The following is a 22,674-nucleotide window of genomic DNA, read 5'->3' on the forward strand; positions in this document are numbered from 1 at the left end:
GTTTTAAGACATCATTGTGTTTCGAAGTGATTTACATTCGGACACCTTCTGCGCATCGAAACAAATCGTATTTAAGACAAGTAAACATAGAACATCGTATGACACAGGTATCCCTGCGAAGTCAGAGTCCGATCGGTTCCGCTCCAACCCTGTAGACGACACGGCAAGAAGAGAAAAGAAGACGAGCCAGACACAGTGAGCAATAAGAAAGACGGTTCGAAGGGTACCAGCGAGAAAGTGTCAGAGCCGAGTCGTGTACCGGGGCATCAAGAACCACCAAGACCGCAAATGAGAGATCCACAACTGTCCCTGGAAATGGCGTCGATGTTCGAAGGGATGGACGCGCAGCTGCAGAGCTCTCAGGTATCCTCTACCGTTCTAGACAGTCCGGTGTCCATGTATCAAGGTTGGGGTTGTCAGAACGAGCAACAGTGGGGTAGGAACGGTTGGCTCGATCAGCGAAAGAACAACTGGTTGAACCCGTGGGGCGAGTATTCGTTCGGCGGTTTGGAGAGAGACGTGAAGGTTGACCCTGACAGTACGAGTCTGGACGACACGAGGCCTAGAAGCGCGGTTTCTCAGGACGAGCATCGGCCAGGTTCGCGAAATTTGCCCAACTCCACCATGGACTCGCCAAGGAATTGCTATCCGCAGTCGCCGAGAGGCCACCCCATATCGCCGAGGAGTTCCCACACGGGAACGCCCGGGGATGTCGCGTACTCTATGTCGCCCAGGGGTTGTCCCTCGACGCCTCAAGATCAGAAAATGACCCCGGCGAGGGGCTACCCGGAAACGAGCTACACCCATCCTCCAGCTCCTAGAAATTATCCGAACGTCTACGACAACAGACAGGGCAGCGCGTCTCCGAAGACCAGCTGTCCAAGTTACCCGCCACACTTGGATCAAAGGGGCATGTTCGTCCGCGCGAATCAGTCGCACAACGCCAACTTCCGCAACGTTGGACAGGGTTGCGATCAATCAAAGTTATCGTTCTCGAAACCGGCGCAAGATTCTAGTCAGCAAAAGTACCCCATGACGCAGAACTACCTAGAGGCGCAGAAGTCGCAGACTGAACAACAGTTTGTGAACAGAATACAAGGCCACTATTCACCTCACTCCGTTCAATCGACGAGAAACTTTCCGTACCAGGGTCAGCACAACGATTCCAACGTGGACGTGTTCTCCGGGCTCTCGGTATCTTCCTGTATGGACAACGCTAGTCATAAACCATTTGGTGCTACGAATCCGGAGCTCTTGCTTCACGCCTCCCCGCACCTGGCCCAAGGCAATCCGCAGAACGACGCTCACGCGTTAGGATCGATCGATCAGAGGAAATATCGGGTGCAAAAGCTGCCGGAGCAAAAATCGTCCGGGATCAATCAGATGTCACCGGCGCCTTCCGATCAGGCGGGGGGTTGGAACATGCTGAGCTCCTGGTATCCCGAGCAAGCCAAGCAATTCGAACAGCAGCAAGCCTATAGCGATCAAATAAACGCCGAGAGGAATCAGCAACCGCCCATGGACCACCAGAAAGCCTTAAATTGGAACGAGAGGATACCGCATCCGGACCAATCGAAACCACACAGTTGGGAAACGCCCACCGATCCTTCGCCGTTCCGCGTACCAAAGGGCAGACCACCGTCGCGGACAGCTTCCAACCAGAATCCGACCACGGACAATACATATCAAAATTCTTCCAACAGAACGTTCCTGAAGCCCCAGGAGCCAGCGCGAACCGGCATTTACGCGGACAGTCCGAGCAATCCGCTGCAAAACAGTGCACCGATGCATCAGATCAACCAACGGAGACCAGACTGGCCGGACGACAAGATAAAGGAGGGGTTCCACGACGCCAGACAGAACGTGGCGAATCCGAACACGAACTGCTTCCCGTGGCCGGAAGAAATGAAGCAGGTGCAAGACTTCCACGCGATGCCGGGTTTAGGGCATCCCCACGCTTCCTTTCCACAGTACGGCTACCCGACGTATCCCGTGTTCGACAAACCGTACCCCAACACTTGGGAGGGCTACAACTACCATCAACCGTACCACCCCCAAGCGTCGGAGTATCCACCGCAGTTCTATCAGCAACCAAAGAGAGAAGCGTGCTTCCCTTCGCCGCAGTACCCTTATCAAGGAGTGCCCCCCTATCAGGGTCTGAATCCTAGCTGGACCAGGTGGGACACTCCCCGATGGGACATATACGGGCCACCGCCATACTTCCCGGTGTTACCGGAACCACCGCCGAAGGCCGAGCCTCTTGGCGAGGTCGCCGATTACTCCGACAACGAGGAGTGCTTCAAGGATTCGCAGATGGGCGGTGTCGCGATAGCCCTGGGCCATGGTAGCGTCCTGTTCGAATGCGCCAAGCACGAGATGCACGCTACCACGGCCCTGAAGAAGCCCAACCGTATCAGCCCGACCAGAATCAGCTTGGTCTTCTATCAGCATCGTAACCTCAACAGACCTAGACACGGTTGGGACGAATGGGAGGAGAAGATGCGACTGCGGAAGTTGGGCGTCACGGCCGCCACCACCACGACCATGGCGTCCACCACGTCGCAATCGCTATCGACGCCGTCGACTCCCACCAGCCCTGCCAGCGCGACCACCAGCGAGAACATAACAACACCGCTTCCTCGCGTACCCAGCGTCCCCAGCTCGCAGTTCATGATGAGATCGCCCACATACACCACGATGACCTGGACGACGCTCTTCCCCATGCATCCGTGCATGATAACTGGCCCGTATCAGGAGGGTGGGGCCATTGGATGAGTGATCGTCGGGGGGCACGGTTCCAGCCATCGATGACCACGAACCGTGCCAGGAATCGATCGATCTCGTCGCTGAACGGAGCAACACGATCATCAGCCATGCGACATACACGACTGAGGACCAGTCGAACGTTCGGCGTGAAACACATGAGGTAAATCACGCGAACGAGCAGGACGGACGAACCTCCCCCGAAGGGATCAAAGACCACACGACAAAACCGTCACCACGAAGGGCTATCCACGAGCCGTCGACGTCGTCCTAGATGTGTATAGTTATTTACCGACGAAGCGAAGACACACGTTTGCACTGCCATTTTTCTATTCCACGTTTTTTCGGAAGAACATAAAGAAGAATAAACGTTAAACGCAAGCGGAACGAGGAGGGGACGCGAAGAAAACCCGAGGAACAGGAACCGCGGATTCGCACGGATGAACGTCGCAGGATACAACTTTAATCGGGGCTTCCCTTTTTATATCGATCTTTTACACGAAATCACGGGTAGAATCGAGATCCGTGCGTCGCAGACCGACGAGACAGAGGATGATGGAACAAAGGAGACGAAATGGTAGAAAGAGGAGACAGGGCGCGCGAGGCGCGTTGAAAAGAAAAATAATCGTGATCGAGGCTGATTCACTGGACGAAATGAAACGCTGCGTCTTGTCGCGCGGAAAAGACTTTGACAGAGTAAAAAACGAAAGAATATGGATGAACGCAAGAGTAACAAGGGGAAAGAGGAGGAACGAAGCGTATCCAATTGTACATTTTTAAATGGTTTCGTGTTGGTAGAGTCGTAATCGTATTTAGCTAGTCCAAGCCTAGATGACAAACATTTCGCGACGTTACGCAGAGGAAGCAGACATGTACGCTGACGATACGTGCGCGCTGGTACAAATTTTTGTACAAAGCCCCATCCACTTTGTATAGTCGTGCAGAGAGGCCGATCGTCGATCTCTGCCATTTTATCACACGTTCTCTATTGTTTTTTTTTTTTTTTCGTTTTTAATACGTAATAGCGTGCATCATCGACACCGTAGATTCATCATACCACTCCAAACCCTCGAAAAGCGTTAGTTTCGAATCGATTCTTTGTAAAAGTCGTTTGCACAATCTCGACGGAGACTCCGCGGCCAAGTGTGCCGTGTATCGCCACGAACATTATACGTATACATACACACACACACACACGCATACACACACACGAACACACGAAAATGATCTCAAGTTTTTAAGGTAATCGATTAAACGGTAATTATCAACGTTTAATTATTCTTTTTTTTTTCATTCATTCACTCGCAACATCTCTCTCTCTCTCTCTCTCCTTTTTGTTTTCGTTCGCCTATTGTACATTGCGCTTGTTAATCATCGTATTTATTTGTAATTCTGCACGTGTTTGCACCCGTAGCTCTTATTACTGTGTACCACGTACTGATTAAGAACGATATTCAACGGAGAGACACGCGCGATTATTAATTACTAACAATTCTCGTCCTTCGGGTCGGCTGAGTACAAAGCATCTTTCTAACTAATCACCCGAGCGACAAAACGATAAACGAGCAACCAAGCGAGCGAGCAAGCAAACAGGGACGCGATAGAAAGCATCTCGTTGTCGTCTTCTTCGTCAGCTACGTTCTTCCGACTGTTTTTCCAAGCCTTTTAGAGTCTAGCTCGATCCCCGGTCCGGGCGACGATCGAATGGGATTATTATTCGTCGCGGTGATCGCGGGATCGCTCTTCGTAGCCTTCCGAGCGGGGGCGTAACCTCTGTGAGCGAGATGAGGACACGCGTATAAGAATATTTCGCGGATGGCGGTCAAGTGAATCTGAAGGTTCGACGCGAACGCCAGAGTCCGAAGAACTCGCGGAGCCAAAACGATCCACGCGTTCGCGCGTCGTTCGAACCTGATCCCTGTTTTCCTGTAAATAATCTAGCTGCGACTTGCGTTGCGACTTTCCCCCCCAAACAACCATCCCCTTTCAATCTTAGACCTACATGTTTTTTTCTTTTTTGTTCTTTTTATCGCGTTTTAACCTTTGTTTCTTATTTTGTAATCATTTGTCATTAGCGATCGATAGGGATTAAGGATCAATATTACCGTCGTCGGTAGCGAGCGAACGGAAGGAGGTGAATGAGAACCGGGACGCGTTTCAAGGGTGGCGAGACCAGCTTCTCTGTCCGATGACGACGACGATTTATTTATTCGTTCTGGTTTCGATGGTCGCGCGGAAAACGGGATTACCACAGGGCTCCGTTTACTTTTGCCTTTCGAACGTTTCGACGCGCCACGGACCGGAAGTTCGGTCGTCGCGCACGCGTGTGTGGGGGGTCTCGAGAAGACAGTAAGAGAGGGTGGTTCGAGGACGATACGACACCGAATCGACAGGCGCGAGAAGGGAGAAGGGAACTAAAAAATGACGCGTCCAACAACCCTCGCCCATCGGAGTATTATAAGAATCATTAATATATTATCATTCATTATTATCATAATGTAGTAATAATAATAATTATTAGCGGCAAACAGTAATAATTAGTAATATAATCTAATTTAATCGATTATTTATTGATTAAGTTTTCGATGAAACGCGTTGTTCTATTGTATTTGCTATTCTATTTTTCATTGATGTTTGTTTCACTTTTGGACGACCAACTCGTGATCGAGTCGAAAGTGTACACCGAACCTTTTATCTGGTTCAGTTTTCGTCGTATGTCCGGTTCTTTTCTATTGTTCGTCCCTTTTATTCCGTGACTAACAAAGAACGAAAAATCGTTTCGCGCGCCTTTTAAACGCTAGTCGTCCCTCGTATAATTTTGTTCTTTTTTTTCCTCCTTTGTATTGTTCTTTGCTTTATCGTACGGTGGACCTTGTTCGCTAGAATTGTAATCGTTCCTCGGTTTTTACGCGCGACTCCGGAGTCCCTAGGTTGTAAAAGCAAAACAAAAATCGTGAATCGACGGTCGATCGTCGGTAGGACACTATTTTTTAACACGACGAGTACCGTTCTTCGATCAGTCCCCCTCGAGAACGAGAATCGATCTCATTCAGTCAATTAAGAATCTCCAAATAGAAAGAAAAATCGCGCTGAAACCGCAGTAGCCGCAAAGCACGTTTTCCTCGATTCTAAGAATCGCTCTGAAAAAAATCTAAGCTAGGTTCGACGTCCATTTTCTTTCTTCTTGCAGGCGAACGTTTCGATCGCAACTCTTCTTGTTTCTTATTCGCTGTTCGCTAGAACGAGCACGTTTTCCTCGTTATTTCCGGTTTGAATTTTATCGAAGATCTTCCTCGAGCAAAGGTTACCGAAAAATCACATTTTAACAAACGATTTCATCGCGAAGACGGTTCTCTCACGGTTTCGAGAACGCTCGCACCAGAGACAGGTAGATTTTATTTCCGAATCACGAATAAAAGTTCGTTTCATTAGAATCCAAAAAATTTTTAGCCGATTTACGAACGAATCTAAGATTTGTATTCGCTATCCGGAAATAAAATCTGCCATTAGAAACTCCTCGAAGATATTTTGGATTCTTTCGACCACAGTTTAAAGTTTCTTCGCTCCTTATATAAATCTAAATAATCGATGTTGTAAATAATATTTAGGAGAATCGTAGACACGCGGTAAAATTCGTACCGCACGAATCTTAGTTTTTAGTATCGATGAATTTTATATTGATTTTATGAATTTTATTTCGCCCGGTGATACGGTTAAATTTATATCATGTGACGGGAAATTTTAATAATATATACAACAGACAATCAAACATCGTCAAGCATCCTATAATTAAAGTTTTAATTTTGTTATCTATCGATCATGATTCGAAATTTGTGTCTAAACAAGAATGGCGCCTGTCTCTGGTTTGGGGCGATCGATAGCCAAGGAAGATCCGTGCTTGAAACGCGCTCGTATTCTTTCTTCCCTCGATCGCGATCCACATTCCGCTCGTAACGTGGTGCTCGATGGCAAGCATTTCCTCTCGACGACTTTCGAATCGTGCTTGGTTGTGTGCAAGGGGCAATAAAGGATTTTCAGGGAGAATTCGTCGCACAATCCGCGAACGAATTGGTCGTGTACTTCCAGCTTGTAATTAAAGAGAGGAACAGAGAAGCAAACACGAAAGGGAAAGGATTTAAAAAAAAAAAAGGGGGGAAATTAAACGAAAGACAAGGGAGAGCTCGTTGTCATTGCTGTTTCTTGTTTTCTTTGTTTTAAAGAATTCTTTTAACGAAACGCGGAAACTCGAGATTTTAACGCGACGATGCCAAAATAGTATTAAAGGTAATAATTAGGAGCGTAACGATGGGAATTTATTCGTAAATAGCTATTATACGAATACCGTGTCTCGGGGCTGCAGTAAGTGTGTGTACGAGCGAGAAGATCGATTTTTTTTTTTTAACGAGAATAATCGACTGGGGGGGGGGGGGGAATGAAGGAAAGAACGCGCGAGATAACGTTGCCGATTGTATTTTACGTGGAGCGGAAGCGAGTGGAGAACGAGGGTTACGATTTGAACGAGTGAAGCGAAACGAGAGGACAAAAAAAAGAAAAGTAAGAAAGAAAGAGGTTGAAAACTGTATTTTTTCTTCCAATGCCAAAAAGATGCCATTTTGTTTTGTACGAAAAAACCTACGAAAAACTCACAAAAAAATAATAATAATAATAAATATGAAATGAAAGAAGAGGAACGATGGTATGCGAGGTTAGATGGGAGAAACGAGGTGAGGAAAAACAAATTTTTTAAATAGTTTGTAGCGAATGTGCGTATATATATGTATATATACGTGCACGTGTACGCGTATACATATATATACGCAAATATATATAGATGTAATTATGATGAAAAAAAAGGAAAATACAAAACAACACAACAAATATACTTGACGTATATTCTGTCTCGTGAGAAAATAAAAACACTTATGTCCGCCTTATAAAACGATGATGCAGAATAACAATAGGGAGATTGATTGATAAGAATCGACAAAAATAATAATAATAATAATAAAATAATTAATTAATTAACGATAAATACTTGTAGTGTGCAGTGACAGTGCAGAGTTTGCGAATGGATAAGTGGAAGGAAAGAAACTAAATAAACCGTAGTATAATGAGCATACCTGGGGTGCGAAAATCGTGAGACGTACGCGTATTTATACAATTCTTTATTGTCGACAAATATATACATATACGTATACATACGTACATATGCATATACGTGCATTTGTACATATGCGAACACGTGTATGTATATACGAGCCCGTATACGTATACAGGGTGTCTTGATAGCGAAAAGACCGCGAACTCGACGAAAGCAAATAGACAGAATGAAACGAGGCTCGTTCACAATTTTTGCACTTCGGTACCAAAATATATCCCCCGGGTTCCCCACCCCCCTCCCCCCTCAAAAAAAAAAAAAGAAAAAAAGAATAGGGCATACGAATATAGCGCTACGTATACACCGACTACATATGTGTACATATATTTTTGGATAAAGAACCATGGAGAAATTTTAAATCGAAATTCGGGCAGCGACGCATACCAGAGGTTGTCTCGATCGATCGTCTTTTTTATTCTCTCGGCGTCGTGATCGTTGACAGGAAACAAAATACGAAAATTAAAGCGAGTAGATATTTAAAAGTAAACTAAAAAGTAACGCTCTCTTGCGTTGTTCGAATCGAAATCGTATATCCCGGTAAAATTTTCGTTCGACGATCCACGATCGAGAACCGCGTCTCGCTTTTGATCGCGATTCGATGGTGAAAAAAAAAAGAAATAAAAACAATATGCGGCGGAGCACGCTAAGATCCATCGAGAGAAATGTCAGCTGTGCGTCGAGCCCATATGTATTTATGAATATTTATTTACGCGAGATTAAATGATGAAATGGAAATGAAAATGACGAATGGGAGAAAAATCTAATATATTGACGATTTAAAATAGATGGTCGTAAGTTAAGATGTAAGTTTTATAATGAATATATAAATACATATATATATGTATATATGTATATGTATGTATGTATGTATGTGTATATATATATATACATATGTGTGTATTTACTTGTAAAGCGTTTTATCGCCTTTCGCCGTTCGATCGCGCCAAAAAAAGAGCCGAACCAGCGAAAGGAATATAGAGAAGCAATGATGAAAAGAGGAAAAAAAGTATAAAAGACTCAAATCTCGACTCGGAAATCGATCAACGGTGAATATACGAAAAAAAATGATCAACTTTATCGTCGTGCCGTACCGTGAACGTTGACGATGTAATGTTTCTTTCCGTCTTGTTTCTTATTTTCTATTTTGATTTTTGGTATCGCGTAGAGAGGCGACAACATGAAAACAAAGTGGACGAACGAAGAAACGAGCATCGATCGACGTGCATTTCGATCGGCCGATGAAAGAACGCCTGGGATTTATCGAAATGCGCGTGGTTAGATGACGAAAAACGCGGGTGTGCTTGAGCGATGAATCACAGTATGCTTAGAGTTTAGTAGCGATTCATAGACGATAAGTTATAGAATATAAACTGATCATTGCTATCGATGACTATTATCGACGTAAGAGTACATTTAGATGAAGAATATGTTATAAGTAAGATGTAATTGTCCTTTGTGAATATACATAAGAGAGAAATGAGAAATACAAGAAACTTTTATGAGTAAAGGTGACTTAATCTTTTTTCGCAACCGTACACCAATCGTGGACAAAACTACGAGACAGAATGAATAAAAAGTTTAATGGTAAATGACCAACCGCGTGTACACACATATTTTTGAACGGCTATTCACCATTCGTGTACATGTTTATGAGATATTATAAAGCGTTGAAAAGGATTCCCTCCTAAACACGAGTATGTATGTTTCTTTATACGCATATATACTTATAATTTCATTGTTTAATATCATTTAGAACGATGTACTACAATATCGAGCCAACAGTCACGATAATAAAAAAAAAGAAACAAACGGTCCGACATCGATCGGTAGTTTTACGAATACTCGATCGACATTCTCCGCTAGCGAATGTCCGATAGGTTGATCAAGATCGATATTATCGGTTAAGTTACAGCGACGCTCGACGGTCCAGATATATCTTGTATTCACTTGAACGTACGCGTGTCGTTAATTAATATATTTTTCTTATTTAACGTAGTAGAATTGCTTTTTGTATCGTGTGGCAAAAGGTATGCAGTTTTAAAACTATTCGCGCAACAGAGTCGATAAATTGAAGCGATAATTCTTGCATATCATGGTACAATAAAGATGTTATGTATTTAACATGCGTGTTGAGTGTATCGTACTCACCAAATAATCCTTGAAAAATGTTCTTTTCCTCCCTGTTTCAAACGAATTTTTAAGAAAAATCGACAGACGAATTTGCGAATTTTTCGGCGAAAAAGAAAATTTCAAATCGTTCTAAAAAAATTATTTTTAGCTAGGGGGGTCAATTACAATAATTTTTGGTGAATAGACATACCCCCGAAATTCTACCCACTTTCGAGAAAAAAAATTCTGTACCGCAAATATAAGGTCTACTCGTATACTTCGTCGGTGGCATAAGTAATTACTTCGAAATTCATTTTTCATGGATTATCCATGTAATTTATTTATACATATAAATAATACAATGAATTAAAATTTGAAAATATCGAAGCACTAAAACGTAATGTTGATACAGAATTAACAATTTATATGTACAAGCGTTCTTTATTTAAATTTAAGGAAGTCATTTGTTACATTTTTGCATTGTTAATACTAAGCTTATTCCTTTCATTCGACCGGTAATAATTCCGATCCTGAATTTTGAGATTCCATTGCACTTGAATTTTTTAATTTGGTCTTTAACCCTAAAATAATATGCCTAATACCAGATATCCATGAACTGCATAAAGAAGCATGTTGCATCATTAATGCAACATGTATTTGATCTGCTTCTTCAATCTCTCCTTTTCTTAAAGCTGAAAAAATCTTCTCTTATTCTCTTGCCTTCTTAACAGAATATTATAAAGAACTAACCTATAGACAAATCTAAAATCTTTTTATGAAGTATATTATTTAATTTGTCTTCAAGCCACACATCCTTTAGTACATCTATCCTTCTCCTCACTTCTTCTGCTTTATTTTTATCTAATACATGTTCCTTGATTACAGTTTCAAAATTTGCTATGACATCATTTAATGCCTGTTTCTTATCAATTTGTAACTCATTTGTCTTTGTTTCTACATCTTTATTAACAGATGGTACCAATGGTGGATGGGATGCAGTCATTAAATTAATAGAAGATGGTAATGGTGGCATAGTCATTAATGCATTCGAAGGTAAAGATTCTTTGTTTGCAACTGGTGTAGATGCTAAAGGAAATGCAACCCGCTTATTTAACATTCGTTTAGTAGGTGTAGTTGCAGTACTCTGTGTGCCGGAGTATGCCCATTTTGGTGGATCATTCCAGCCTGGATCATAACCAGCCACCAAAACCTTTTGGGTAGATAGGTTTTTATCTGCAGCTTAAAATACCTTGGTAAGCATTCTAACAGCAGTTTGAATTATGTTAATTTATTCATATTCTTATAGGTAAAATTAATGTATTAATATAATCGTAACTATAAATTGCTATAATATTATACATTGTTATGCATTTTTTTATTAAAATAGAAAAAACAAAGGAATATATTAAAGTATTCATATTACTTGTTTCATTTCCGCTCATCTTCGATCGGATTGTCTACAATTTTATGGTATAGAACATATCGAAAGTATAATACGCAGAGACAAATCGGTTTAACTATACACTTAATAGAAAATTTGACAGCCACACAATCACTGTACACTATATATGAATTTATTTCAATTTATTTACATGGTGAAAATTGTACACATCTTAATATCTGTATACATATATAGCATAGGTGAGGCGTAAGAAGGAAGCTGATTGGTTTATCCCCTCTACAAAATGGTGACGATATAGGGACTTCGCTGAGCCTCCAATAGAAATGCTAGTCGGGACTCGGTTCCCTACGAGAAACAGCAACGCTGCGAGAGTCTGATTTTCCACTTGATAGAAAGAGTACGTAGTATTTGTGTGTCTCTGTTTATTTAATGTACAATCGGACTCTCGCAGTGTTGCTGTTTCTCGTTCAGCATGGTTAGTTGGCTGTGGTGGTGAGCAACGTGACCATGATGTAAGCAGATAGGTGAGTCGACCAGGTTACCTTCGCCATAACATGTAGAAACTTACACGACCTTACGGTAGAGGTAGTGTGTAGCACATTTTGAAAATACTTCCAAGAAAGATCAAGTGTAAGTCATATGTCCAAATTCTCGTAAAAAATGTGCAGCAAATTAAATAATTTGATAGGATATATTGATTGAAACAAGATGGACGAAAGACTCGTCATTTGTATTACGTACTACACTATCGGTTACATTTGCGATCATTCGATGTTATACTTCGTTTAGAAGGGTATATAGTTCACAATAATTATTTATCAGAAGCATTGGTTTTTCTAAAAAATTGTTTTTATTAAAAAATATGTTAGCATATGTGTTAATAACGTATGTACAATGTCAGTTCACGTAATTTACGTTTCTAATAGTTTCTACGCGTCTCACGACTTGGAAAGTTTTTGTTTTTTCGTTTTATATTTAGGTTGGAAAGTTTTAGTCCTCTTTCCACCAGCTTTACTTTCAAACAGGTCTGCAATAGAGAATTCATTAGTTATTCTATAACAATAAATTTAGTTATTCTAAATTTATCAAATTGTACTTACCTCTATCCGGTTCTTCTCCGACTTCGTCACGATAATACTGAGCGTCATTGTCCTCTTCTAGATTACTTTGTTCGACCGATTCTTTCGCATATTTTCTTAATAACGTTTCGTTTTCTGTTTTCTTCTTCATTCCCTTCAATGACTTTTCTTTGTGTTCTTTTTTCAGTAATTCTTTCCGTTCTTTATTCTGTTCTTGTATTTTCTTTCGTTTTTCCTTCAATTTTTTCTTCTCGTCGCGTTTCTTCTTGATCAGTAATTGCTCCTCCTCTGACTTATGAATATACTCATGGTAAAGTACTTCGCCATCCATAAGTCCATCTTCAACTTTAATTAACTAAAATCATTTTGAAGAGAAATATTGAACTCCACTAGTTGTTTTCGATTTTTGATAAAGAGAAACTTTCTAACCTCTAACGTTAACCTGGGACCTAATTCGAAAAGTCTAATTGCACTTTTATTTCTCGCATAATTACCACGCGAAGACAGTTTTTGCGGTAATGTAACATGAGTTTCCGTATCATCCTCGGCTTCGCTTTCAGAAACAACTTCTTTCGTCAGAAAGTCCGAAAAATCGTCGCATTTCGATAAATTTGGTATCTTAGCTTGAACTAATTTTTTAACGCCTTTCGACAAACCAACGGGTATAATTCTAATAGCATAATGCCTAAGATCAATAGTTTTTGATGTTGGATTATAATTTAGGCAGAGGCATCGCCGAATTGAGCTTAAATTAACCTTCAAATATATATAAAAATGTTTCTTCATAATATAAGAATATCAGTTACGATACATGAATCGAGATTATTATTCTTTAAATTTACCGTTCTTAAATTTATAGTAGGAAACATATTTTGGAACATAGAAGCAATGAGCTTTAGATGCATGCCTTCTCCGCTAAAATTATTTAAAACAACTAGTGGAGAATTCTTAAACAATTCCTCATACACCAATTGCTTTTTCAACATAGAAATAATGTCACGTGCTAAAGAGAAGCTGTGTATTTTGAAGGACAATGTTGGTCCTCTTGGTAATCTATTACACATTTATTTTTTTAAGTATTCTGTAACATGTATATTATTTCATGAAAGTGCAAATAATATAATTAAATGTAATACCTGCAAAGTTTGAAATACATTCCTTGCTCTGTCCTTGTAAACATACACATATGCGTAACATGAAGCGTACTAGCAATAGATACAAAATCCTTGATCGTATTTCGCTTCCTTTCTTTTAAAGATAACGCTGTAAATGGTTCCATGACTTTACGAAAATCTTTCGTAAGTTCTCCTATATGTTCTCCAGGTAATCCACGATGGATTACAAATGAATGAGGAGCCTTTACTATATCTGGATTTTCATCCAAATTAATTTGCTTATTTTTCCTTGCACAACGTCCCTGTAAAATTGTTGTTCATGTTACATACAATCGCTTTAATTTTATCGTTTCAAATAGTATTCTAAACTTCACTGTCTTACTAAAATACATACCTTTTTATGCCGCCCCATGATATTTCCTTTGATTTTAGGTTAGGTTTGCCAACACGTGTACTACGCAATGGACACCGACGTGAAGTTGCCGCCAGAATTGCAGCAAGTTGAGAATAACAAGAATAATTCTGCCTTTATCGTTGCGGTGTTGTATAATAATATGACGTACAGCTGATTTTGTATACAGAAAATAGTTAGACATCAATTACAACACCATGAGTGAGTACAATATATAATCCCGTTAAAAAATACATAGATGACCTTCAAATCATAGAAAATGACCTTGAGGAAGAAATTTTGCCAATCACAACAGTTGCCCCCTTCAAACCAAACATTTTTCTCCTTTGGCATTACTTCATATCATTAATATCAATGGAGATATTTAAGGTCTTTCAGTTAAACGGGACATCCTACATAATATATTTAATATTATGCAACGATTAATTTATATTGTTTTAAACGTTTTCTACGTTACTTTTACAACTACTCTGATCACAGTATTGATAATATTTATACGTATAGAAGAAAAATTAACGGTTTCGTAATATTCCCACAAGCGGTTTTACAATGCATATTATCCTACGTCCTTTTATGAATCCAGTGAACTTTCCCGTTCAGCGTTAAATTATTTCCTATTATCGTCATCTTGCAACATTAACAGAAGGTTTATTTAGAGATGTTTTGGGTAAATCTACGTTGGTCATTTTAATGGGGTCTGGTAGAGTAGTATTTTTATGCGTAAGCATCATTGATGTTACTTAGTATCAAAACTAAGCTAAGGAAGTGTCGATGTAAACATTGTCGACGAAATCAATGGCGGTTGAATGGTCTCGATCAAAGCATTGTCGGTGAAACGGTTTGATGCAAATTCCGATTTTGTATAACAGAGTATACGTTCTATTTTTTTCCTCTTTGTTACATTGTTCGTCGTAGAGCAAACTGTGTTTTATCGTCTTCGAATTGTTCAAGCCTGAACCGCGTGTAAGCTACAATAAGAGATCGCGAAACCATCCGGCTTCCCTTCTCATTCCCATTATGAATCCTGGAAATGACTACGGTTGTTCACCGCGTGGAAGGAAGGATTCATTGTCTGGAAGCGCGGGAACTTCGACGCGACTTGTTAAGCGAAGAAAACTCTTCTCACGGTGCAAAGTTCATGGCCAGCGCGTCGTTGATCTTTATCTGCCTAGCCGTGTCCGGGGACCCCTTGAGAGTCGTTACACGCTGAAATTACGTCGTCAATAACGAGGATGTAAAGGCGAATAATCTCGCTACCACGTCCTCGCATTTCTTTATCCGTGTAATTTTCTCAACGCTAGTACGCCTGTTATCAATTTCGTATCTACTATTTACAATAGAGTAACGTTAACGATATCTATCTACTGTAGTCATGCAAATCCGTTTAGATCTGTAGATCAATCTGGTGCATGCAAAAGTTTTAATGGACATCTCTATCGGTATCTTTTCGTTTAAAACAATAGACAATTATTAGAATTCTTTGTGCACGGGCAACGAATTATTGTCAATTGTTATTCACAATCAAAAGTGGCTGCTTTGACAGCGGCAATACTATGAAGAACGTATGTGATGTGTTTGATGAGTGAAAGATGAGCGCGATGACAAGAAAATTGAAATAAAATCTAATCGCGTGAATGTGATTGCTACTCATCTTAAGAATGCAATGAAAAATGTAAGGAATCGTGTAATAAAATGTTTAAACGTTCATGGTGGAATGTTTGAACACCTGCTGGGATAAAGTAATATCCTAACATAAAGTATAAAATATCTCTTAAAGTATTGCATCCTCAGTGGTTATGATTTCGCACTTTTATACGCGGAAACATGAAAAGAATTGATTTACATTAAAACAAAATACATTGTTGAGTTTTTATATCTCCCCCCACTTCATAAACCTTACCGTTGCAATGTGGGTCGTGTCACTGCACAGTTGTTATCCTCTAAGTTTACAGATCTCTGTGACGGAACGAAATAAGTACTCTTATACTACTTTTTGTTGTAAAGTGAATATTTATAGCTACTGACGTAATGTTTCTTATACACGTTGGACGATAGTGAACGCTTAGAAGTCATAAAATATTCTGCTTGGTAACCAATACAAGAGTACCTTGAGTTTCTTCAAAATCTACTGCCTTGAGAACGAAAAGGATATCAATTTTCTATCTATATTTTTAATTGCAAACTAATATTCTAGTTAGTAGTTCAGTAGCGAGAGATTGCGCACCACTGGTGTAAAACTAAAGTCAAAGCCTCCGGGATACAAGAGACGAAGACAAATTCTTCGTGGTAGTTCCGGCTTCGTCCTCCGTGGCCGTTACGCTTTGAGCGTTGTGATTCGTCAATGGCGACGCAAATAATAGTCGCGGTACGGTGCACCGGCTGCATCTCGAGGTAACGTTTGCCATATGCTAAGCTGTAAACCGGCCGTGATTTTTGTCAGCATTACTGCCGCAAGGAAATCGAAAAACAGAAACGTAAGACCATTCGTTCTTTCATTACCTAATGAACCTCATAGAATTTTCCAATTCATGCATTCGTCTACAATTATTATCGTTCGATTTATTAATCATCAAATCTTTAATAGTTCTACTTGTATTTATAATTTCTTGTAGAACAACATCATTTTTTAAATTGAATTCGCGCTGCTTCGTAGCTGGACAGAATACATATCTACCGACTTCGTTATCACTGTTTATACAAAGTGTTCGGCCACCCCTGGGAAAAATTGTAATGGGAGATTCTAGAGGCCAAAATAGGACGAAAATCAAGAATATCAATTTGTTGATGGAGGCTTCGTTAAAAAGTTATTAACGTTTAAAGTTCCGCCAGTACTGAATTTTTTTCTCGAAAATGCGTAGGATTTCGAGGGTGTGTCTATTGACCAAAAATGATTGTAATAGACCCCTGTAACTAAAAATAATTTTTCCAGAACGATTTGAAAAATTTTTTTTTCGCCGAAAAATTTGGGCACCTACCCCCTGTCGATTTTTCTTAAAAATTCCTTTTTCATTTTTAGTAATTTTGTTTAACGCCCTACAGAAAAGTTGTCTAATACTTTTTTGTAGGTACCCATGAGCTCTACTTCAGAGAAAAGTTTCATTGAAATATATTCACAATTGTAGGATTTATGGCTGTTTGAAAATTGGACCATTTTTATGGGGTTTTTCTCATTTTACGAGGTCAAGGTCCAACTTTTCGAATATTTTTGCAATTTGTACATATTCTCCATCAAAATACGCGTAGATTGCTTTTTTAGACATTAAAATCGTCCAATCCGTTCAGAAGTTATGATGTTTTAAAGATTCGTATGAAAATTCGGGCAGACATTTCTGGCCAGAAATGATATTTTCGGTAAAGAATTTTTTTCTCGAAAGTGAGTTGGATTTCGGGGGTATGTGTGTTCACCAAAAATGATTGTAATTGACCCCCGCAACCGAAAATAATTTTTCCAGAATAATTTGAAATTTTTAATTGAATTTTTTAATAACTTTTTAACGAAGCCTCAATGAGTCACAAAATACTGGTTTAACTAATACTTTTATTGTGTCATATAATGAATTTTACGGACATCAATTTGTCACATACTAATAAAATAATAATGCCTGTTTAAGTGGGAAATTTATTACAATGTGAAATCATAAAATGTATCGTCGTATAAAAATATGCTGCTGCCACTTCTATAAAAAGTATAATCATGTGTCTATTATAAATTCTTATAAACGAAATATTAATCAAACTTAAGCTGTCTTATCCTATTCGTTAGAACAATACAAAAAAAAAAAAACAATGAAGTCGCATCAGTTATATAAGAACATTTTTATGATGAAAACGTAAACAGTTCTATTATTGTTTCGGTTCCTGTGATAGAGGAAGTTCAACAATGTTATTGTTTATTTTATTCTCTGTTGAAGGTATTAGTGATGTTTCTACTAAAGTTTTACTCGTAGAACGTGAACTTGACGACGAACTCGAACTCGAACTTGAATTCGAACTCGAACTCGAACTCGAACTCGAACCCGAACCCGAACTCGAACTCGAACTCGAACTCGAACTCGATGAATTTGAATTTGACGACGAAGAACTTGAACTCGACGATGAGCTCGAGCTGGAATGACTCGAAAGATTCGTAGCGCGTAAATTTAGATCGGTCAAATCGAAATTACTAAAAACTGTAGGGTTTTTGCCATTCTTTTTCTGGCATAATGACGAAACTACAGTGCTGTCGCTAAGATTCGGCTCTTCGATTTTAGATGAATGATCTTTCTTTATGGGATCATAATTAATTGTTTTTGTACCGTACATCTCACAAATGATTTTAGTCGGTGTCGATTTCTTAGCAATTACCGGCTTTTTCGAACTTTCAACCTTTCGTTTTCTTTGAGGTTTTTTCGTTAATAAATTGTTGGTTTTAATATGTTGTAAATCGGGTACAGGATTATTTTGAACATTGTTGTTCGCGTCCGTGTCAGATTTTACCGTCGTCGAAAGCTTTTTGTCTTTGTGCAATAGTGGTTTGTTTCGCTTTCCAATTTCCGATGTATTTTCCGACGTGCACAACTCGACTTCAAGACAATCTGTCGTTTGAACCGATAAATTTACTATTTCGGGTATATGCTTTTTTAAAATTTTGATTTCGTCGAATTCATTGCTCGTCATCAAAAAATGTTTTCCGACTTCATAATACGAAGACTTTGAAAGTAAAGAACAAGGACTCATAAAAGTGTTCCGATTGATATCGTTGGAACAAGCACTTTTATTATTATCAAACGGGCTTCCTATATTATTAGTGTAACATAGTGAAAAAATCTTCTTCTTAACGCTGTCATCAATCTTCTGTTCCTTTTTGGTACTTGAATTTTTAAAGAGCTTTTTCGTTGTACGCGTAGAATCTTTTTCGCTTTCTGATACAAATATCGATATCATGTCTTCGTTAGGCTTGAAATTGTTATATACTGTCTGTAGAAATACATTTTCGTTTTATTGTTGATAGCACTCTCCTCGATAGAATACATTATTTATTTAAATACATATCGTGACTAACTATTCAAATATAGTATCGATTTTAACTGTTAAATTTTATTCCTCGTACAGTGAGTCACAGCCAAAATCGTACACCAAGTAATAAAAACATATTTCATCTCGTGAAGAAGTTTGGAGATAATTTATTATAATACACGCGTTTATTACGACGCGTACACGACAATGTCACCGTTGGTATTATTACGTGTAAAATGAATGGAGATTTTCTCGAGAAAGGATATATGTACTTACGGATTGTTGTTTGAAACGCTGGAGCTTTATCTCCCGCGATACCGGTCTAGTCCACGTTCTGCACAGCGTTCTTAGATTAAAGAAATACGTCTTGCCTGGGAAGCTCTCAGAATCGCATTCGATCCAGTTTTTAGTGTCTTGAAAATTGCCAAATGCATTTTCCTCGCCATTGTTATCAGAAAAGACAAACGAATCGTCGTTAGAAGTCGTAAAACTGTTCCACTTGCACCACATCGTTGCGACGAGAACGAAGCACGACGTTAATCTGTAAAGTATCGGTCTCGTGGCAGGATGAAAATAATACGCAATCGTAAAAGAGATTAGCAGAGCGCCATCCTACAGCACGCATAATAAAAGACGTACCACGTGTGAACGAATCCTGCTCGGGAAGTGGACATTACCGACAGTGAATGAATAAAATGATTCCTCGTTTTGAGACGCGCGCGTTCGATAGATCAGGATAAGGCGAGTAAACAACCATTGGCATTGACGCGGGCAGATAAATAAACACAAGTTTGTACGTTGACGGGAATCTACGTAATATTATTTGTAGTATTCGAAGGTGGTCTGTTCAGTTTACGGTTAGCCCTCGAAGTAGAGTGAGCTCGGACTGAAAATCATTCACAATTTTCCTTTCTCTGATTTTGTTTCAAGAAAGTAATATACGAACAAATAATTAAAGTCTGCGTCGAGTCGGTTATAGATCTGTACAACGATCGTAGACAAAGTTTCATATTTCGTTTTCTTCCAAATATTGTTTAAAAAGTCATTTTCCGTTTGAATGCACACAGTATTTTTTACGAGTGTTTTGAATGGTGTAGTACTTCCGGTTATGATTCGCGTGGACTGCAATGTTTCGTGCAATGTTTTCGATTTGTTCAAAGTCTATCGTCGGAGCATGAACATTGCGATTAACATACTTCGTTAATTTGGATTGCAAATCCGGTGCTAGTGTCAAACGAATCGCACGGAAGTTCAGTAGGGAGTAAACGAACAGGTACGTGTACATACGTGTGCGTAACAATTATTTATACGATGTTTCCGTTTGATTGTATCTACGAAAGCCGAGCAAGAGATACGTATCTTGTTGTGCTCGTTTACAGTGAGAGAATACGTCAAACTATACCGTATCATTGTCAAATCATCGAGTGTCCAATCGAGTAAATTAGATTCAAAATAAACGATTTCAAGATGACGTTTCGTTAGCTTGGCATTACCAGATAGACAAAATTGCTTATAGAAGCCTCTAAAAAATTAAGAAAAGGAACTGGAATAAGTTTTTAGTTTCTGTAAATTCCACTAACGAGAAGAGTTATTACTCGTTAATTCCTTAAACAGCGTGTAACTAACGCGGTGGAAGTGATTATCGTAACGAGAAAATTGTACGTTAATTATTAGTTGGCTGTTCAGGGCGCGCTGTGCTGTAATTTAAAACTATTCACCCCGGTTCATTAATTTTTGTCGTTTGAGGGGAGTATGGCACGTCAATTATTTAGTTTAACAAACCATTGTGCGAGAGGGGTGGCGTTTGGCGTGTTCCCCTCGAACGGTACGAATTAAGAAACCCACGTGCAAGTAAGGCTAGCTTACACCAGAGGGCATCGAATCTGTCGCGAGGTCACCGCGCATGTATGGCGCCAGGCTTTTGATTGGCGGAATGTCACTGGAAACGTCACATTCTACCAATTAGGAGCGACCAATCGAAAGACCATCGCGTCTCGCGACAGATTCGATGTCCCCGTCCGTGCATTCGGTTTGCCAGCATGGACTCGTTCGATTCTCGACGATCTCGCGTATTCAAATTCGACGTACGAGTCGAATAATACGAAAATTCGAAGTATCCGCACGTAGGCCATTATAGACTCGTGAAACGGGCCACGAGGACGGGTCAGCCACGAGTAAAACCGCTCCTCAAAACTTTTTTTTTTTCTTTCCCCCTACCGGAAGGAACGTCGGACGAATGCGTAATGGTCGTGCGCGTGCATCTCCGTGAATGTGCACGCTCGAGACTCGCGAGGTGAATTACCTTGGAAACCCAACGCACTTTTTCCCCATTCTTGAGCTTCTTTGTCGATCTGATCTTTGTTCGAGGCGCAGCTGGGCGCTCGGTACGGGGTATCCACTTCCTGATGATCATTTTCAATTTTAAAGTGACCGAATAATATTATATTGCGCGATCGCGAATGCATTTTACTTTTCCGGCTGTTGTTCAATGTAACAGACAACCATTTTACCCCTCTTCTCGCTCTTTTCTCTGTTTCGATTATCCTCGATCCAAAACTGCAAAAGATCGGTCATAAAATGGTACTCATTTTGCTTTATGCCTATAATAGGGGGCATTAAATCTTTGAAATGGGAGCAATGCAACTAAAAATTAGTCACAGTACTTTCTTGCTTCGAAAACTCCAGTCCATTCGTTTCATTTTAAACTGTTCTCCTTTTCGTTCGTTTTTTAGACAACGTCGGGAGGGTAATCTGATATTTTCGAAGTTATTTAGAATGCACAAATACTCTCTACCGGCGTCGAGATCCAGATGATCAATACCCGGTCTCGGCCTCATTGTGAAGGTAGAACAAATTGGTGCACCACCTACGGCGCGAGTCTCGCTGAATTCTTGCGTAGATAATCTCTTTGGAAGCTTTCAAGGATGCCTGTAATTTACAACCGCGCAACCGGTCTCTGTTTTTCTCCTTTGCATTTCATTGTACGCCACTTCCGAAGTCCTTTGTGCGAGAAACTGAACGAACCCCCGACGGAAAATTGTAACAAACGCCTGTCCTTGCGCGAAACATTATCTATGCTTTTACGCTCAGTGGTTACCAAACTTTTTCCAAGGCGCTCACCACGAAAAAAAAAATTTCTGCGCCCGAATTTTTTACAGCAAAATTTACCGAAGCACCTAATGCATACGTAGAATACGAATCATGAGCGTACAGAAACTGCAGAGGAATCAGGAATCTGCTGGCTTAGGGTTAATAAGACACGTAAATAGGTCGAACCGTCGTTGACCTACGCGAACTCTGGATCATTAAGCTTTTTACACCGGGAGGTTTGTAATCGCGAAACGAAAAAGAGACTAAATCCATCAGTAATAACGAGCGCGTTAAAGGGCTGAGATACCCCAATGAAACGCCTTATTAAATCGTTCGACGGATTGCACCTCTTAATTATGTCGAGGCGCGTTCTCAGGGTATCCTTCCGAGACTGAAGAGGCGTGCGTAAATTGCGTGGAACACAACATCAATTCGATTCAAGTCTGTATGTCGGAAACAGTAATTAATTTAGAAACTCCAGAACTTAAAAGTGCGCAAAAAGTCACACAGTTACAGCCACTGGCATAGAAGCACAGTACTTCCACGGAATG

The 22,674-nt window shown here is 40.1% G+C and overlaps 4 protein-coding genes across 10 annotated transcripts in view; 1 reads left to right on the top strand and 3 right to left on the bottom strand.

Annotated features, from left to right (window-relative positions):
• The window catches only part of Tet (tet methylcytosine dioxygenase-like), a 144,856-nt gene extending 135,002 nt beyond the window's left edge, over window positions 1-9,854 (top strand). For all 6 annotated transcript variants that reach the window (XM_076762096.1, XM_076762093.1, XM_076762098.1 and 3 more), the window contains one exon: window positions 108-9,854. In XM_076762096.1, the coding sequence (XP_076618211.1) occupies window positions 108-2,775 (2,668 nt within the window). In that variant the 3' untranslated portion in view covers window positions 2,776-9,854. The remainder of the gene's footprint in view (window positions 1-107) is intronic.
• A 485-nt stretch (window positions 9,855-10,339) lies between these two features.
• On the bottom strand, window positions 10,340-11,653 carry LOC143340222 (steroid receptor RNA activator 1). 2 transcript variants are annotated; one of them, XM_076761909.1, is made up of 3 exons: window positions 11,454-11,653; window positions 10,781-11,263; window positions 10,340-10,722 (listed from the first exon to the last, which is right to left on the bottom strand). In XM_076761909.1, the coding sequence occupies exons 1-3, from the start codon at window positions 11,470-11,472 to the stop codon at window positions 10,535-10,537; spliced, it is 690 nt and encodes a 229-aa protein (XP_076618024.1). In that variant the 5' UTR covers window positions 11,473-11,653; the 3' UTR covers window positions 10,340-10,534. The 2 variants fall into 2 exon arrangements, with proteins under 2 accessions (XP_076618024.1, XP_076618023.1); XM_076761908.1 differs by having other exon boundaries at window positions 10,781-11,269.
• Window positions 11,654-12,295: 642 nt separating this feature from the next.
• Window positions 12,296-14,139, bottom strand: Ppan (Brix domain-containing protein peter pan). Its single transcript, XM_076761901.1, has 6 exons — window positions 14,021-14,139; window positions 13,648-13,928; window positions 13,354-13,564; window positions 12,941-13,267; window positions 12,533-12,866; window positions 12,296-12,459 (listed from the first exon to the last, which is right to left on the bottom strand). Exons 1-6 carry the CDS (start codon window positions 14,036-14,038, stop codon window positions 12,371-12,373), a joined length of 1,260 nt encoding a protein of 419 aa, XP_076618016.1. The 5' UTR covers window positions 14,039-14,139; the 3' UTR covers window positions 12,296-12,370.
• A 3,564-nt stretch (window positions 14,140-17,703) lies between these two features.
• Window positions 17,704-19,543, bottom strand: LOC143340619 (uncharacterized). Its single transcript, XM_076762798.1, has 2 exons — window positions 19,310-19,543; window positions 17,704-18,994 (listed from the first exon to the last, which is right to left on the bottom strand). The coding sequence occupies exons 1-2, from the start codon at window positions 19,541-19,543 to the stop codon at window positions 17,882-17,884; spliced, it is 1,347 nt and encodes a 448-aa protein (XP_076618913.1). The 3' UTR covers window positions 17,704-17,881.
• Between the last annotated feature and the right edge of the window lie 3,131 nt (window positions 19,544-22,674).

The sequence above is a fragment of the Colletes latitarsis genome, chromosome 3 (genome assembly GCF_051014445.1).
Source record: "Colletes latitarsis isolate SP2378_abdomen chromosome 3, iyColLati1, whole genome shotgun sequence".
In the NCBI taxonomy this organism is placed as follows: Eukaryota; Metazoa; Arthropoda; class Insecta; order Hymenoptera; family Colletidae; genus Colletes; species Colletes latitarsis.

What these genes read in the sequence shown, in the direction of transcription:
- LOC143340222 (XM_076761908.1), bottom strand. An exon ending in GATTTTAGATTTGTCTATAG is followed by an intron (nt 10,723 to 10,780) that starts GTTAGTTCTTTA and finishes AGATTTTTTCAG; the next exon opens with CTTTAAGAAAAGGAGAGATT.
- Ppan (XM_076761901.1), bottom strand. An exon ending in GTCCCAGGTTAACGTTAGAG is followed by an intron (nt 12,867 to 12,940) that starts GTTAGAAAGTTT and finishes AAATGATTTTAG; the next exon opens with TTAATTAAAGTTGAAGATGG. An exon ending in CGGAGAAGAACCGGATAGAG is followed by an intron (nt 12,460 to 12,532) that starts GTAAGTACAATT and finishes TCTCTATTGCAG; the next exon opens with ACCTGTTTGAAAGTAAAGCT.
- LOC143340619 (XM_076762798.1), bottom strand. Translation starts at nt 19,543, where the DNA reads ATGTGGTGCAAGTGGAACAGTTTTACGACTTCTAACGACGATTCGTTT. An exon ending in AGCGTTTCAAACAACAATCC is followed by an intron (nt 18,995 to 19,309) that starts GTAAGTACATAT and finishes GTATTTCTACAG; the next exon opens with ACAGTATATAACAATTTCAA.